This window comes from Columba livia, chromosome 14 (genome assembly GCF_036013475.1).
Source record: "Columba livia isolate bColLiv1 breed racing homer chromosome 14, bColLiv1.pat.W.v2, whole genome shotgun sequence".
In the NCBI taxonomy this organism is placed as follows: Eukaryota; Metazoa; Chordata; class Aves; order Columbiformes; family Columbidae; genus Columba; species Columba livia.
The window spans coordinates 4,101,676-4,117,809 of NC_088615.1; the positions used below are offsets into that span (position 1 = coordinate 4,101,676).

Here is a 16,134-nt window from a genome sequence, read left to right on the forward strand (position 1 = left end):
GCCGTGATGTCAGCGCGGCCGCCCCGCCCGCTGCCGCCGCCGCAGTGACAGCTCCGCCCGGGCCCAGTCCAGCCCGGCCCAGCCAAGCCCAGCCCAGCCGAGCCGCGCAGCCGGAGCGGGAGCGGGGCGGGCGGGCCGGCCATGGCCGACGATTTCGGCTTCTTTTCCTCGTCGGAGGGGGCCGGCGCCGAGGAGGACCCGGCTGCCGCCTTCCTGGCCCAGCAGGAGAGCGAGATCGCGGGCATCGAGAACGACGAGGGCTTCGGGCCGACCGATGGTGAATCGGCCGCCGCCTCGGCCGGGCAGGCGGCCCCGCCGGAACCGGGTGAGCGCCGCGCGGGGCGGGCGCGGCCGGGGCCCCGGTGGAGCCGTGTGTGGGGACTGCGCCCCCTCTGGCCCCCAGGGCGGGGAGACCCCCCCCAGCCTGCACCCCCGCGTGATTTGGGTTCCCCGTGGGATGCGCAGTATTCCCAGCGGATGATGGGGTCTGTGCTGCACCCCAGTGGGCAGGTGACGTGGTTCCCCTGTGGACCCGCCTACATCCCAGCGAGGGCTGTCCGGGGCCTGTGCTTGGTCTCAAAGGGCTTGATGTCTCACCCTCAGCGTGGGAGGTGAATCCTGAGCTGGGACTTGCCGGCTGTGGGGCACTTCCTCCCCCATGAGCTCAGGCTGGGCTCCCTGGGCTGGATGGAGCCCCATCTCCATGTCTCGGTGCCCCAGGCTAGGGCAGTGTGAGAGGCATCTGGGCGGACCAGAGGAGCAATGACAACTGCCGTGACTGTCCCCACAGACAAGAGAGCCCGTAAGGGTGCAGAATGGAAGGCATTTCCATTGTGGACATCATGGTCCCAGGCCCTTCAGGTAGAAGGTGCTGATGCTGATCTCTTGTCTCCAGTTTCGGGGGCACTGGTAGACAGCAGGGGCTCAGGGCCTCACTCTGCAGGGACACAGGGACACTGCTGCCGCAGCACTCTGCCTCCTTCCCCTAACCCAGGCCCACGGGGCCTCCTTGTGCTGGCCGTGGGGCGGCGGTTTCACCCCCGCGCACAGGGCTGCGGAGGCAGAGCTGGGCACAGGGAGGTGTTGGCAGCCACGGTGATAAATGCAGCCAGACGGGCTGGAGCTGGGTGTAGTCAGAGCTGCACCGCAGGGGTGAGCACCACGGGGACGGTGCTTGCCTGAGCTGCGCTGTGCAAGCCCTGTGGTCGTCACAGGAGAGCTCAGAGCCTGGAGCCTGCTCCTTCAAAGCCTTTCTCTCCCAGCAACAGAGAGCCCTGCGTGTGGCCCTGGCACGCAGCTCAGTGTTCTCTGGGGCTGGGGGGTGGAAGAGGCTGTACCCCAGCCATGGGTGTCAGTGGCGCCTCATTCCCAGCCCTAACCTTGCAGCTCAGCCCAGGGGTGCCCCCCCAGGTGGGCTCTCAAGGAGCACGGTGTGCATGCCTGCCCCCCTCATCTTGTGGAGCACACTGCAGTGTTCCTGGGGGCTCTGTCCCTGCTGGGGTTGCTTTCCTGTCACAACCCAGCGCTGCTGGGCACTCGGCCCACAGGTTCTGGGTCACCTGTCTGTGTCCATTGGCAGCCTCTGCCTGGCCACTTGTGGGTTGGGGTTGGCCAGGTTGTCTCTCTACAGTCAGAGCACTTGCCGGTGTCCAGACTTGTGCCTGGAACAGTTTCCCTAATCCTCAGATAAGATAAAACACCAGTGAAAATGCCATAAATACAGAAAGGCCCAGCGAGGCTGTCTGGGAGAGAGAGGGGTGCTGGCTGAATCCCATCAAGGACAGGAGATCACGGGGCTGGCCCGCTTGTGTAGAGCTATTGTGGGTGGGTGTGCTGGGCTGGAAACTGCACAGCCGCATCCCCCAGGTACTAACTTGCTTTATTTTCCATCAACACCAACCCCTCTGGGATCACCCGCAGCTGCCATAGTTGTGTTTCTCCTTCTCTCTTCTTTTTTCTCTAGCTGGTTTCCAGAATGGAGGAGCCACTGTCAATGGAGATGTCTTTCAGGTGAGAGCTCGGCCCCTTGCCCTGGCCCATGAGTACCAAGCAGGATGGGGTGGGTACGGCGCCAGCAGACTGTGGCTCTGCCCCCGGGATTGACTGGAATTTGCCATCCAGCCTCAGAACAGCTGTGGTGCTCCTGGAAAGGTCTGGGTCTGAGGCAGGCAGTCCTGGCTGCTCCATCTCACCCCTCTTTGAAGAGAAGATGGGTCCCGCCTGGCATGACCTCACCAAATCTGCTTACAGGTGACCTGTGCCCTGAGGAAGTGCCTGGGCCCTAAGAGCAGATGACAGATCCTCCATTCCCCACAAAAGTCCTCTCTCTCCAGCCTGATTAGCTCCCGGAGGCCTTCGGGCAGTCAGGAGCATCTCTGGGCAGAGGCCAGACCAGGACGGGGCTGCCACAGGACACTCGCTCTGCTGTGCACCTCCCATTAAACCTCCTTGTGGCTCCCTGTGGCCCAGGGTGTTTTGTGGGGCCCACCTGCCTGAGTCTGGGTGAGCCCAAAGCCCAGCTTTGCTGGCTACAGGAGGCGCTGTGCCAGTGTCTGAGAAGCCCTTGGCCCTACTCAGCACCCAACAGAGTGGCACGTGCATTGCCAGTGCCTAGTTTGTAGGACGATAATCACATTAAGGATGAGGCAGACTTAATTAGATTGAGGATCTGGGAGGAGAGCTGTAATCCCATTGCTGAGCTCCGTGTTGAGCCGGGTGTCCCGGCCAGCGGAGGGTGTTAGGAGAGGTGCTGAGCCACAGAATCACAGGATGGTTGGGGTGGGAAGGGACCTCTGGAGATCATCTAGTACAACCCACCTGCTAACGCAGGTTCACCAAAGCAGATCGCACAGGGTCGTGTCCAGGTGGGTTTGAATGTCTCCAGAGAAGGAGACTCCACAACCCCTCTGGGCAGTCTATTGCAGGGCTCTGGCACCTCAAAGTAAAAAAGATTCTCCTCAGATTCAGATGGAACCTCCTGTGCTTCAGTCTGTGCCCATTGCCCCTCATCCTGTCGCTGGGCACCACTGAACAGAGTCTGGTCCATCCTCTGACACCCACCCTTGAGATATATATAAGCATTGATGAGATCCCCTCTCAGCTTCTCCTCTCCAGCTGAACAGATCCTCAGGCCCTGTCTCTTGCCTGGGTGCTCCCCAGCTGTCGCAGCTGAGCCCATAACAACGCTCAGTCCTGGGGCTGCCTCGCCCCCAGTCAGGGCCAGCAAAACCCAGTGCTGGTGGTGAGGGTGTCACAAAGCTGGTGGCTGTCCTCTGCTGTGGGGCTGCCCAGAGGACACGGAAGCTGTGTTGGCAGCCAGCAGCAAGTCAAGTCAAAGAAGGAAACTCTGGGGTCTGAAGCTGGGACAGCAGCATGAGCAGTGCTTTGAGGACACTGTCCCAGGTGTCCCAGGCTGTCACCTCTGCCTCCTATCCTGGTTTGTTTGAGTGCTGGGAGTGTGGAGTCCTGCCCTGCTGCCAGCCCTCCGAGGTGGCTGGGCTGTGGCGAGAGCTGGCGCTGATGGTGCTCATGTCCTGCAGGAGTCCAACGGCCCCACGGATGCCTACGCAGCCATAGCCAAGGCTGACCGGCTGACCCAGGAACCTGAGAGCATCCGCAAGTGGAGGGAGGAGCAGAAGAAGCGCCTGGAGGAGCTGGGTGAGACCCGAGGCCTTGTGTGCCCATGCTTGTGGCACCTCGTGACGTGGCAGTTGGGGTCCCTCACCTGGCAGTGATTCTGCTGCATCCCAGAGAGGTGTCTTGTGCCGTGCGGGGGCCCCTGCCAAAGATCTGCTGTCCTTGGGGCAGTGACACCTTTCAGACGGTGCTCTGGTGGGGACAGGGGACAGGCCCAAGGGGCTGCTCAGCAGACGCAGTGGGCACCAGTGTGGCTGATGGGGTTTGTGTCACCCTGGCCTTAGATGCGGCATCAAAGGTGACTGAGCAGGAATGGCGTGAGAAGGCCAAGAAGGATCTGGAGGAGTGGAACCTGCGTCAGAATGAGCAAATGGAGAAGAACCGAGCAAACAACAGGTATGTCGGGGTCAGCATGGCTGCAAGGTCTGTGACAGGAGCTGCTGTGCAGCCAGATCTGCCTTCCTGGGATGTCTGGAGGCCTCTGTCCTCACAGTGGGGCCCAGACCTGCGGGGACAGAGCTTTGCCAGGCAGGGGGAGGGCCCCAGGCTTTCAGTGGCTCCAGTGGCTGCGCAGAGCTGCCTTGGCTGGGACCACCCTGGGATCGCAGTGGGATCTCTCACGGGCCTGGCGTCAGGACGGGGTTGGGGCAGTGTGTGTGCAGCCTTGCCGTCATCAGCAGGTTTTCTTGGTGCCATGTGTGCTGTGAGGTGCGGGTCGCGCTCCGTGGGAGGACTCTAACCTCCTCTCTGTTTCTCTCTTTCTAACCCTCTGCCTGCCTGTCCGCTCTGCGCTCTCTCTCTGTCTGTGCCTGGGGGCTAGGATCGCTGACAAAGCCTTTTACCAGCAGCCGGACGCCGATGTGATTGGCTACGTGTATGTGCCTCTTACAGACCGCATCCTGCCCCACAGGGGCTGGGGGTCCTGGCCCCAGCACGAGCTGCCCAGCCAAGGGAAGGGGGGGGTGCTGGGATGTACTGGGCCCTGGTGAAGTCCCAGAGGGAGGATGCTGCAGCTGAGCATCTCCAAATGGTGGGGTCTTATGGGGCAAGTGGAGCTCCTGGAAATTCCCCTGTGAAGGCTGGTTGAAGGGGCAAAGCTTTGGGATCTTGTGCCTTTTGGGGAACAGCTCTGGGGGTGGAGAAGTCTTGGGGGCAGGCAGACACCCCCATGCCCCTTGATGAATGATGTCTTTCATGAATGCAGCCAAGAGCAGCCCTGAGCATCGTATGTCTCTGGATTCCAGAGGACACTGAGCTCATCGGCTTGAGCAAGGGGACAGGAGGTGGGGACTCGAGGGGTTCCCAGACAGAGGGGAGGGTTTCCTTGGAAAGAGTTCTGCCAGTGACAACCCTCAACTTCTCTGCAGGGCCTCGGAGGAAGCATTCCTGAAGGAGTCCAAGGAGGAAACCCCGGGCTCCGAGTGGGAGAAGGTGGCCCAGCTCTGTGATTTCAACCCCAAGAGTAGCAAGCAGAGCAAGGATGTCTCACGGATGCGCTCCGTGCTCATCTCCCTCAAACAGACACCCCTGTCCCGCTAGCTGCCGTGAGCACAGCAGAGCACAGCCAGGCTCACCCCGCCCGGCAGCTTCGCGGGGCCAGCCCAGGAGGGGCCTCCCCTGCCTGTCCCCTGCTCCGTGCTCTGCACCCCGGCTGGGCTCGAGTCACTGGTTGTAACTCTCCCCACGGTTTTCCTTTGCTTAAAAGGTGCATTGGTCTCTTTTTACACTTATTTATTACGGTGGCATCTCCCCGGGAAGCGACACTGGGTGGAAGAGCTGAGTTAGTGGGAGCTTGTGCCCAGAGGCCTGGCTCAGTGAGAGGGGGAACATCTCACCCCCTGTTGCCCACCTCACCCCTGTGCTGGGAATAAAGCTGTGCGCGGCTGTCCTGGCAGCCCCATGTCTGGTATGGGTCCTAGCCCCGAGGCAGCGATCCCGGTGGAAGCCTGGGCTGTTGTCTGCTTTCCATGCGGGGTTTAGAGCTGGTATGGGGCTGGGAGAGTGGAGAAACAGCCCTGACCCAGCTCTGCACCACAAGGTCCTGCAGGGAATGCGGCTGCAGCGTGACGCTGCCGGGCTAGCGGGGACTGAGGAGTGTGAGTGCGGGCACCTGGGCAGGTCCAGGACCACCAGTTGTTGCCCCCAAGCCCAGGAGAACTCTCTCCAGCCTGGCTGTGCACCCCAAAAAGCTGGCATGGCTCCAGGCAGCAGTTGCAGTGTCCATGTACTACCCGTCCTGTGGGGCTGCAGGTGTTGGGCAGCACAGTGGTGCAGGGCGCTGGGAAGGGGCCATGGCGTGAGCGTACAGGATGTTTTCTGTCCCTCCCCCAAGGCCACCAGCGGTTTGCAGTGTGGGGTGTCACACTTTGGGAGCCCTTGTCTCTGCTCTGCTTCTTCCCCTGCTACTAGGGTGGGAGATGGAGGCTGTATGGTTGCAAGGACGGATGTAGGAAGGTCCAGCTGCTGGTGGGGCAGATTTGAAGTCTCCAGCTCCCTAACCCAGGGGCCCAGAGAATAACTGGGCAGAGTTCTGGTGCTGGGGCTCCTGCTGTCCCTGGAGAACAACCTACACATCTGTCTGCAGCTGCTCTTTGGCTTCTCTCTGGTCTGTGCTGGATTTGTACACCGAAGGCGGCAGAGTGAGATGCCTCAGTCCTGCTCCCCTCCATGCAAGGCACACGCTTTGCAGTCCAAACACCGTCTTTCCTCTGCTTGGTGGGGCTGACACCAGCCCCTCCAGCTCGGAGGCTCAGCCCAGGAAACCTGCACAACTCCTGGCCAGCAGGAGAGCAGCAGCCTGGAGCTTGTGCCCTGGCTCTGGCCCACCGGAGGCTTGGGAAGGGCTTGCAGCGGTGGGACATGGAGCAGAGCCCACAAAACATCTGCTTGAGCCTTGCTGCAGAACCCTGCTCAGCCAAAAAGAAGGCAGCGCTCTCCTTCCCTGCAGCTATGGTTCTGCGAGTCAGAAAGGTCACCTGCGCTGCCACTGCAGCCCTTGTGGGGTGACCGGACACCCCAGCTCCAGGCACAGGCTCAGCGAGGGGCTGGAAAGAGAAATGGGCATGCAGGGAGTCACTGGCTGCTGTGTGCTGGGGTTGTGCCCCCTTGTCCATCGGGCCGATCGCTCCTACCACGTCCCACTGTGCTCCAGCACACGTAGGCAGCTCTGCCGCGGTGCGGGATGGACCCTGATGCAGGATCCCTCGGGACCTGGCTGCCTGCCTCTACCTTTCATTGCAGAGCAGTGGGAAGTGTCTCTGGCTGCTTCCTGGGGTCAGGGACCCCGCTGTGCCCTGTCCCTCCAGCCCCTGCAGGCAGCCAGCCCCCTGGGTCCCCCAGCTGCCATGCACCCCGTGTCAGGCAGGGACAGCAAGTTCCCGGGGAGCCATGCCCACAGCTGTTCTACATCCCTCGGCTTTGGTATCTGTGACTGTTCAAATTACCTGTTACAATAAACTGACATCTCCAACCCTATGGGCCACTGTTGTCTTTCTGCTTTGGCAACACACACGGGTGTCTATAGAAGCCACAGCTATGAAGCCATCTGTGAAAAGGATGGTGCTGGAGGAAAACCACATCCTGCAGAAAAAAAACAGGAGCGAGGGGAAGGGCCAGAGGGTTTGCGCTTGACAGAATGAGCTGAGCCTGCAGCCCCGCATCCTCCCGCTCTGCAGCCTGACATGGGAGAGCAAAGCTGCGCTGCTCACCCAACACCTCTGGTATGATCCAAATCATCCATCGCCTACAGCGGGACTTGCAGCTGCCTGTGACAATGTTTATCACTGTGCTGGTCTGACTGAAATTAACTTTCTTCATGCAGTTAGGAACTTTGTAGCACGGTTATTGTTTGGATTTAGCCTGAGAATAACAAGATAGCACCCTGGGACATAATTAATGTTTTTCTCGAAGTAACTTTCCAGCATTTTTGAGTTGGAATGAAAAGAATGTAACAACTAACTGTTATCTTAGCTGTTATGTGGGAGACCAAGGTCTTTCTGGGCTCTGTATCTGCAGGTGTGAGGCAGCTGGGAAGGGGGACATGAACGTGACAGACCTTGACTGACATCCAGGCTGATCAATGCAAATATTCTGTGCCATTAGCATCATGCTTGATATTTAGTGGGAGTTGGGTTTTCCAGCATGGGAGACCTGTTCTGTTTCTGCTCTGTTTTGGTGGAATTCCTTCCAGGGTTCCTTTAGTTCAGCCTTTTGCCGTCCTGCTGTTCTGTAGCGGCCTCTGGACATTTTCCCTCTCCCTCCCTGGGATCGGCTGTTGGGGACCAGGATGCTCTCTCTGGGACTGGCTGCTTGGTGCAGATGGATTTCATGAAGAATTGCACTGAGTATCACTTATTTTATACATATTAAAATTAGCAGTATTTTGTTATTTTATTAAACCGTTCTTAGCTCAGTCCATGAGTTTCTCCCTTCCCTTTTGACTCTCTCCCCTACTTGGGGTGGGGTGAGTGAGCAAGCAGCTATTGCGGTTTTCACTGCTAGCTGGAGTGAAACTGTGACGGTCACGACACAGGCAGCACAGCTCCCTCTGGGAACAGGCCACTTGCTCAGCAGCCAGTTCCAGCGCACGCGAAGCAGCGAGCGGTGCAGGAACCAACCCCAGCAGAAGCAGCAGAAGCAGCGGCACGTCCCAGAGAACGCAGCCAGGCCCTGTTTTGGAAATGCAAGTTCCCAGCTTGTTTTCACGGGCAGCTACATCTCTTGTGTCCTGCTTGCATCACCACAGCTTAGAGGCAGCCCTGTCTGCTCCCTTTCCTTCCTACACTGTTTACTCTCCTAGCTTTAATGCTCTGCAATCCAGCATCAATCAGAACCTCATTTTATTACTCACCGGTTGCAACTCAACAGATTACATATTCTCCCCAAACCACTCAGTTGCTGCTTATGAACTCTGTCCTGCCAGGATCAAGCCATAAACAGAGCTGATCCTTCCTACCCGGGCAGCTCATTTCTCAAATGTTGGTGCATTGCCTAACTAAAGCAACACCACAGTGCAGCCCATGTCCCACAGGACACAATTTTAACAGACTTGTCGCTGCAAGCAGGGACAAGAGGTGTGATGGAGGTGGGGAGCCTTAGTGAGGGCAGCTTCTGGTGTTGCAGCAGAATTAGCTCTCAGAGAATAAAAAAATGCCACGGCCCAAATTTCACATTAATCACAGAGGTGTATTAGCCACACTTCCAGCACCCTGGAGCACAGAGCCTCTCTGACACCGGCTCCACCAAGACATCACAACCGTCTCTCAGAAAACTCCATCTGCAGCCGGAATCCACCCTGCCAGCCGGGGCACAGGCTGGCGGGTACGTGCCCCCCGCTCCTCGCTCGTCTGGCTTCACTGCCTGGATTTCATAGCTGTCACCACCATGCCTCCCAGGAGCGCCGCGAAGGTGAAGCCCTGGGCCAGGATACGCGCCCGCATCATCAGCTGCGACCGGCGGGTGTTGCCTCTCTTGAAGCTGATCAGTCCGTAGGTCAGGACGCCGAGCGTGCAGAGGCAGCCTGGGAGGAGGACGGCGGACGGGTCAGCGGGGCCAGCTCACGCCTCCTCCCGCCCCTGAGCGCTGCCGGCTCCTTCGACAACACCCCCCGAAACGAGCCGTGTCCCCCCGAGCGCGGCCGCCCCGCTGCGCGCTGCCCCCGCCGCGCCACCAGCCCCGCCGCCCGGGCCTATTCCCCGTCACCCCCGGCCGTTCGCCCTCACCGAGGGGCACCAAGGGGTTCTCGCGGGTCTTGCGCAGGAACTTGTCCCCGAAACCCTCCTCGGCGAACACCGGCAGCGGGACGGGCTCCAGCGGCGGGGGAGGCCCGGTCTCCATGGCTGCGGAGCGCAGGGAAGGTGACGACTCGCAGCCCTCCTCGGCTGCCGTAGCCAGGAAGCGCCGCGCCGTCCCGGCGCAGGGCATGCCGGGGGTTGTAGTCCGCACGGGCACAAGCAGCAGGCGGCGCTACAGGCGCAGGACTATACTTCCCGTGGTGCCCCGCGGCGCGGCCCGGCGCGCGGCAGCAGCAGCGTGGGGCCGCCATGCCGAAAGCGAAGGGGAAGGGCCGGCGGCAGAAATACTCGTACAACCTCAACCGCAAGCGGCTCTACCGGAGCGCCCGCCGCCGCGCGGCCCCGCGCATCGCCTGGTGAGCCCGCGGGGGCGCGCACGGGGGGCTCGGCGCCGCGCGTGGGCTGTGGGCGGGGCGGCCGTGAGTCTCCGTCCCGGTGGGTGCTCGGGGCCGGGTGGCCGCGGCGGGATGAGCGCGGGCCGTGACGCCGGTGTCCGCTTCCCCGCAGCTCGCACATCCGCCATGCGTGGGACCCCACCAAGTCGGTGGCGCAGAACCTGGCCGAGATGGGCCTGGCCCAGGATCCCAACAAGGCCGTCCCCATCCCCAAGAAGCTGGTGAGTGTACGTGCCCGGCCGGGGGGCTCTGCTGGGGCTGCCCCTTTGCGGGGGGCTGGGAGGTTGGGTCTCTCCCAGGACACGCAGCCAGGCCCGGGAAAAGCAGCGAGGAGAGCACGAGCCAGGCGGCTTTGAATCAGTCTCTGTAGATGGACGGGTTTCTTATCTTTGTTGATATGCTTTTCTCACCGGGATCCTGGCCAGGGAACAAGCTACGGTGCCACGGTGAAATACTGGACTTTAGAACAGGTATAAATAACATCTGTCAGTCTCCTGGGCCTTGCCAGAGAGAGGGGGGTTGGGAACGCTGCAGCTGAGTTGCTCCTGGTGATAAAGAAAGCCTCTTTGTGTACAGCAGCGTCAGTGGATGATGCTTCCAGGTGAAAGGAGGCCCCATGAAACATCACATGCATGAAGAAAAACAGGAGTGACCTTGTTTGCCGCTTGTCTCCTTACACCCCGTATTACTGGGTGACAGGCTTGCCCGCAGGCTGGCTTAATGGTGCAAATAAGGCTCTGCTTAAGACAGCTGAGATTTCCTGGCCCTTGCAGCTGCTGTATAAGCAGTTCGGAGTTTTGCAAGCAATGTGTGGGGACACAGCTCTCTTATCAGTGGGCATTTCTTGACTTGCCTTCTCTCTCATTTAACACAGGGGATGGAAGTGGAAAGCAATGGACGGGAGCAAGGAAATAAAATAGTGCGGAAGCCCTACGTGGTGAACGGTCAGTGCTGCTCCTGTCCCCCCCAGGGAGCCCTTCAGCACCCCCAGCCCTGGCGGGTTTCCTGCCAAGCCACACCACTGCCGTTGCATTTTTGGGGTTCTCCCGAGGCTCTGTGGGTTATTTTGTGCTACTGGACTGTCCTTAACTGCTGCGCTGTGCCATGGATGGCTGTTAATTCTTGTCCAGGCTTGTGGGCTTGTAAAGAAGTTACCCCCAGCAGGAGTCAGCCGGGGGTTCCCAGCCTGGCCAGAGCTGAACTGGGTGCCAGGACAGCAGCTCTGCATTCCCTTGTATCCTCTGTCTCATGAATTTACTTTTCCCTCCTGTGCTGCTTTTTTCGCAGCATTTCTACCTGCAGCCCCCAAGAGGGCTCTTGTCACTCCAGAATGTGCTAGTGTGTGGCACCAGGGTGACAAGAAGCCGTGGCTGCAGTACCCTGCATGTTTTAGCAGCAGCTCTGAACAGCTGCACTCTGCAGCCTGGGCAGAAAGGCTCCGTGTGGTGTGAGATGGAGAGCAGCCACGGCGCAGGCCTGGATACCTGCAGCCTGCGTGGAAGGCTGTTGACTTCTTTGTTTTCTTGCGTGATCGTGCTGGGAAGCAGCGCTGTGTGTGCGGGCAGCTGAGCTTGTGCTGCAGGAACCACCTCCTTTCTGCAGTGCTGGTGGGGCTCCATCTCGGGAAGAGTCTGGGGACCTCGGAGGTGCTGCTCGCTTCCCTCCCCTGCTTCATGGTGTCTCTGTCCCCTGTCTAGAGATGGAATATGAGGCCAGTCTCCCTGAGAAGAAGTCAAACACGCTCTCACGAGACCTCATTGACTACGTGCGGTACATGATACAGAACCACGGGGAGAACTACAAGGTAAGGACTGGCTATCCCAGAGCAAGGGGCACACGGAGTGATTCACTCTGGACTCTTCTGCAGGATGGGAGTCGCTAATCCTCGCTGTCCTGTTTTGCAATCAGCTGATCCTGACAGGGAAGCAGCACCTTGAACCTTGGCTGGATCCCTGTCTGAGTCAGGGAGGGATCAGAGCCTGGTTGGGCCTTTGGAGTGTGCCTGTGCTGGTTTGGTGTTTGCTTTTGGGGCTGCTCATCTGACTTACCCTCTCCTCGGTCACAGGAAATGGCTCGAGATGAGAAGAACTACTACCAGGATACTCCCAAGCAGATTAAGAGAAAGATCAATGTGTACAAGAATTTCTATCCTGATGAGTACAAGGATTTCATTGCATCACTCAAGCAGGAGAAGATGGACGTGCAGTGACTGCCCTTTTTCTTCAGGTTTACCTGCAAGTACAGGCTTGACACGACCATTTCCTGAGCTGAGCGGGGACTGACAAGTGACAGTCCCAGGCTCAGCACCAGCACGTTGAGCTACACAAAGCCTCTGGTAATGGAGGAAGGACCTTCATTAGACAGAGACAGTTATAACCAGGCATGAAAGACTCTTGGCTGTGGCTTGTGGTGTTGGGACTGAATGGGCCATGCGGCTCCCTTTCTGTGCGGCAGCCAGCACTTCTTTTGCCTTGTTAAAATAAATTACTCTTTCAAGCTGCTGTGAATGTCTTACTCATTGTCTCTCACATGTCGCAATCCCACTTTCGAGAGCTCCTGGTGCTGAACCCTGGGACACGGGCACCTGTCACCCCCACCAGCAATGGTGCTGGGGGCCCACGGGTGCGGCAGCACTTGGGTCTTTGCCAATTTGCCCGTAAGCGGAGGTTGGAGCAGGGCCATGGGCTCCTTCCCTCCCCCACGAGCGATGTTCCCGCCTGCAGCTTGAAAGCCTGGGCTGGGGGCCCTTCCCTGCCAAGGAGCCAGAGGACAGTGCAGTGATTGGCCTCTTTTATTGAAAAAAGGAAAGAGCAACTGTACAAAAGATTTCACAGCAGAGACAGGCTGGTTCACATCCGTTTCCCTGATGTGCCCTTCAGGTTTCATGATTGGTTTTTCCAGGACCCTGCGGGCCCTGGGCTTGGCTCCTTCCCTTCTCCCCAGGGCAGCTGAGAGGAAGGGAGACGTGCAGGGGGATGTGTCTGCTGAGCGCAGCTCCTCCCAGAAGTCCTGTCTTTACCCCTGCTCAGGGTGAAAGGGCAGTGCAGGGCTGCCTGACACCTTCCTTCATCTTTCCTAAACATGGCTTTAAATACAGACTTGGGGGAATTGGGAGCTGTGCTCAGCCCTGGTGAGGAACGGCCTGAGCAGGTTATTCCCACTGGTGTGTGCTGCACTGTCAGGGCTGCACCAGCAGGAACTCCTCGTGTTTTTCAGCAGGGAGAGCCCCTCTCCTGGGATGACCTGTCCATGCTGGTGGGTGAAAGGGCCACCTCGCTTATTCAGCCCCATTCATTTCATATCCCGCAGGGCTGCAGTGAACGTGTGGGGCCCTGCCCTGTGCTGCACGTTCATGCTCACCAAGAGGTCAAAGCCGTGCTTGTGCCTCCGTCCCAAGAGATATTTCATCCCTGAACTGGGGGAGGCAGCTGCTCTCTCCCCATGGCAGAGAGCAGAGCCTGCTGCTCATGTTCCCTGAGGGCAGCCATGCCACAGCTCAACCCGAAACCTCGCGGGGTGCAGTGAGCACCCCAGAGCCGGCAGCCTGCTACCAGTGCGTCTGAGCTCCAGGTCTCCTGCTTGGCCACCTCCGTCCCAGCGCTGTGGACCCCAAAGAGGAACCATGCTGGGGGTGGGAGCCTGTCTGCCCCCCATACAGTCTCAGGGCTGGGAAAGCAGGGTGACCAGCAGACTCTTCACATGGAGGACACTGGTGGCAGAGCTCAGGCTGGCCCAGGTCGCGCTGGTGGGCAGGAGGAAGAGCTCCCGCTGCCCGCTGAGTGTGTGCAGGGCCAGCTCCTCCTTCAGCTCTGCCACGCTCAGGGCATCGCTCTTGTCCTGCGAGGGAGAGAAGCAGCTGCTCAGGAGGGGAGCAGCGCTGGGAGCAGTGCTGCCGGCTGGCAGGAGCCCCGTCCTGCCTGTGTGGTCCTGGCAGGGATCGTGCGCAGCCAGGGCTGCCTTGCTCCTGCGTTGGAGTCGTTTTGGCACAAGCTAATGGGAAACAGCACCAGGCGTACACTTGCCTGTCTGCATGGGAAATATATTTCCCCTGGGGGATTTTGCAGGCTGCTGCCTGGGTGCTGTCGTAAAACTCATTAGCCAGGGCACTGGAAATGGCAGCCGTGCCTCCTGACGAAGAGTGGAGGAGACAGGACCCCAGAAATCAGATTTTGCAAGAGCCAGTGGATTAGGGGTATGAGGATTTCCCCTCAGTACCCTAGGGAGAGACAGTTTTGCTGCAAACAGCCCTGGGAACAGCTACATGGACGGACAGACTGACACCCACCTGCTTGTTGGCCAGGACAACCAGGGGCAGCCGGGGCTCTGCAGCCAGCAGTGCATGCAGCTCCTGGCGCACTGTCAGCAGGCGGGACCTGTCCACAGAGTCCACCACGAACACCAGCACGTGGGCTTGGCTCAGGTAGCAGGGCCAGTACGCTCTCAGGTTCTGGCTGCCCCCCACTGCAGGAGAGGGGCAGGATCAGGCATCGGCATGGGGGCGAGCAGGGCTGCCATCTCCCTGTAGCACCCCGAGGAACCAGAGCTCCCACCGCCCAGGATGCTCCTGCTGCCCAGGTTGCTCTGCACCCCCAGCCCAGTGCTGGGGGATATGGAACACCCTCCAGGCCATGCAGGCTCAGCTCTGGGGGACACATTGGGGCCAGGCCAGCCTTACCCTCCAGCAGGTCCATCTCCAGCCCCCCGACATATAGCTGGGCAGAGTTGAAGCCGTGGGTGGGTGCGATGTGCTCCCTGGCCGTCTGACTGCAGATGTAGTGCAGGACGCTGCTCTTCCCTGCCCCATCCAGCCCCAGCACCAGCACCTGCCGCCAGTCCAGCTGTGGGGGTAGAGGGGGGTGCAGGGTGCGTGTGGGCTGGTCCCAGGACCCGTAGCCCCTTGCTCAGGCAGCTGGTTGAGTTTGAGGGAAAGACCCGGAGCAAGGTGCCCTGCCAGCCCCCGTCTCCAGCCTGGTGGGTTCCAGAGGTGGTTTAGAGCGGGGACCCTTTCCCCAGCAGGATGAGCTGCAGGAGGGTCCCCAAGGGCTGTCATCCCGTGGAATATCGCTGGGGGGGATCCTGGTGAGAGATCCCGGGGGACCCAGACCCCCCCGCTCCTTTCTCCAGCCCCACGTGCTCACAGGGATCCTGCTGGTGATGCAGAGCTTTCTCCAGCCTGGTGACCGCGGGGGTGATTCCCTCCCAGCCCCTCCGCCAGCTTGACCGTCTCTGGTGCGCGAGGAACCCGAAGGGATCACGACCCCCTGGCCCGTCCGTGCCCGGTTGGTCTCAGGGAGATCCCGGTAAGGGGATCCTGGTATAGGGGATGCCGGGGAGATCCCGACCGTGTGCCCTTCCCACCCCGCGATGGTCTCAGCCGCGGTCCCGCTCCTACCGCGTCGCCGGCGGGGGCTCGGTCCCACAGCTCCCGCAGCTCCCGCTCCCACCAGCCGCTCCAGTCGGTGCCGGTGCCGGTGCGGAAGTAGATCTTCCAGGCGATGAAGAGGAGGGAACCGAGGGCGGCCACGGCGGCCCCCAGGGTCAGCGTCAGGTTCCGGAGCGCGCCGGCCAGAGCCATGCGGCACCGGCAGCGGCAGCGGCAGCGGCACCAGCGGCACCGGCAACGCGCGGCCGCGGGGGCGTACCCCCCCGCCAGTTGCGCCCGCGGGCGCCGCGCCAGCACAAGCTGTGCCCACCCCTGACGTCACCGCCGCACTTAAAGGGGCCGCTCCGACCGCGAGTGGGAGGGACAGAGAAATGAGGAGAGAGATGGAAAACTAGTGGGGAGAAGATGGGACGACGGCGAGAGGGAGGGCGGTAGCAGGGCCTCCCCAGCCAGGGCGCTGACACGTGAGCCGACTCCAGGCCAGACACCCAACCAGGCACCCGGCACAGCGGGCGCCCACGGGTTGTGCCTGCTGCTCACGGGACTAGTTTGTCCTGGCAATCCCTCCCGGGTGGCGCAAAGCGTCCCTGCCCGGCGCCAGGCTCCCTGGAGTGCCTGTGCCCGCGGGTGGGCTGGGTACCCCTCCGGGAGGTCAACACATTTTGCTGGCAGAGCTGGTGCACGGTCTGGCAGGGGCAGGCGGTGGGTGTGCCGGGGCAAGCAGAGGCAGGCAGCACCCCCATGGCAGGAGGGCCCCACGCCGGTGAGGTCTGGGAGGGACCGGGTCTGTCCCAAAACCGCCGCCCGGAGCTCCCGCTCTGCCCTCTGCTCCACACCTGTCAGGGACTCGCCCGGACACGCCCCCTCCACGGGACCACGCCCCCCTATACGAAACCACGCCCCTCCGCGAAAAACACGCCCCACCATC

At 60.6% G+C, this 16,134-nt stretch overlaps 4 protein-coding genes across 6 annotated transcripts; 2 read left to right on the forward strand and 2 right to left on the reverse strand.

Annotated features, from left to right (window-relative positions):
* Positions 1-19: 19 nt before the first annotated feature.
* On the forward strand, positions 20-7,110 carry CLTB (clathrin light chain B). Of its 2 annotated transcripts, XM_065029650.1 has the most exons (6): positions 20-325; positions 1,964-2,010; positions 3,540-3,657; positions 3,921-4,032; positions 4,457-4,510; positions 5,004-7,110. In XM_065029650.1, exons 1-6 carry the CDS (start codon positions 142-144, stop codon positions 5,173-5,175), a joined length of 687 nt encoding a protein of 228 aa, XP_064885722.1. In that variant the 5' UTR covers positions 20-141; the 3' UTR covers positions 5,176-7,110. The 2 variants fall into 2 exon arrangements, with proteins under 2 accessions (XP_064885722.1, XP_064885723.1); XM_065029651.1 differs by lacking the exon at positions 4,457-4,510 and having other exon boundaries at positions 27-325.
* A 1,689-nt stretch (positions 7,111-8,799) lies between these two features.
* On the reverse strand, positions 8,800-9,573 carry HIGD2A (HIG1 hypoxia inducible domain family member 2A). The gene is made up of 2 exons (XM_065029657.1): positions 9,357-9,573; positions 8,800-9,154 (listed from the first exon to the last, which is right to left on the reverse strand). Exons 1-2 carry the CDS (start codon positions 9,556-9,558, stop codon positions 8,988-8,990), a joined length of 369 nt encoding a protein of 122 aa, XP_064885729.1. The 5' UTR covers positions 9,559-9,573; the 3' UTR covers positions 8,800-8,987.
* Positions 9,574-9,613: 40 nt separating this feature from the next.
* Positions 9,614-12,324, forward strand: NOP16 (NOP16 nucleolar protein). The gene is made up of 5 exons (XM_065029653.1): positions 9,614-9,784; positions 9,936-10,044; positions 10,698-10,767; positions 11,521-11,627; positions 11,889-12,324. Exons 1-5 carry the CDS (start codon positions 9,678-9,680, stop codon positions 12,030-12,032), a joined length of 537 nt encoding a protein of 178 aa, XP_064885725.1. The 5' UTR covers positions 9,614-9,677; the 3' UTR covers positions 12,033-12,324.
* A 272-nt stretch (positions 12,325-12,596) lies between these two features.
* Positions 12,597-16,070, reverse strand: ARL10 (ADP ribosylation factor like GTPase 10). Of its 2 annotated transcripts, none has more exons than XM_065029646.1 (4): positions 15,216-16,070; positions 14,499-14,791; positions 14,109-14,284; positions 12,597-13,660 (listed from the first exon to the last, which is right to left on the reverse strand). In XM_065029646.1, exons 1-4 carry the CDS (start codon positions 15,396-15,398, stop codon positions 13,371-13,373), a joined length of 942 nt encoding a protein of 313 aa, XP_064885718.1. In that variant the 5' UTR covers positions 15,399-16,070; the 3' UTR covers positions 12,597-13,370. The 2 variants fall into 2 exon arrangements, with proteins under 2 accessions (XP_064885718.1, XP_064885719.1); XM_065029647.1 differs by having other exon boundaries at positions 14,499-14,661; positions 15,216-16,056.
* Positions 16,071-16,134: the final 64 nt, after the last annotated feature.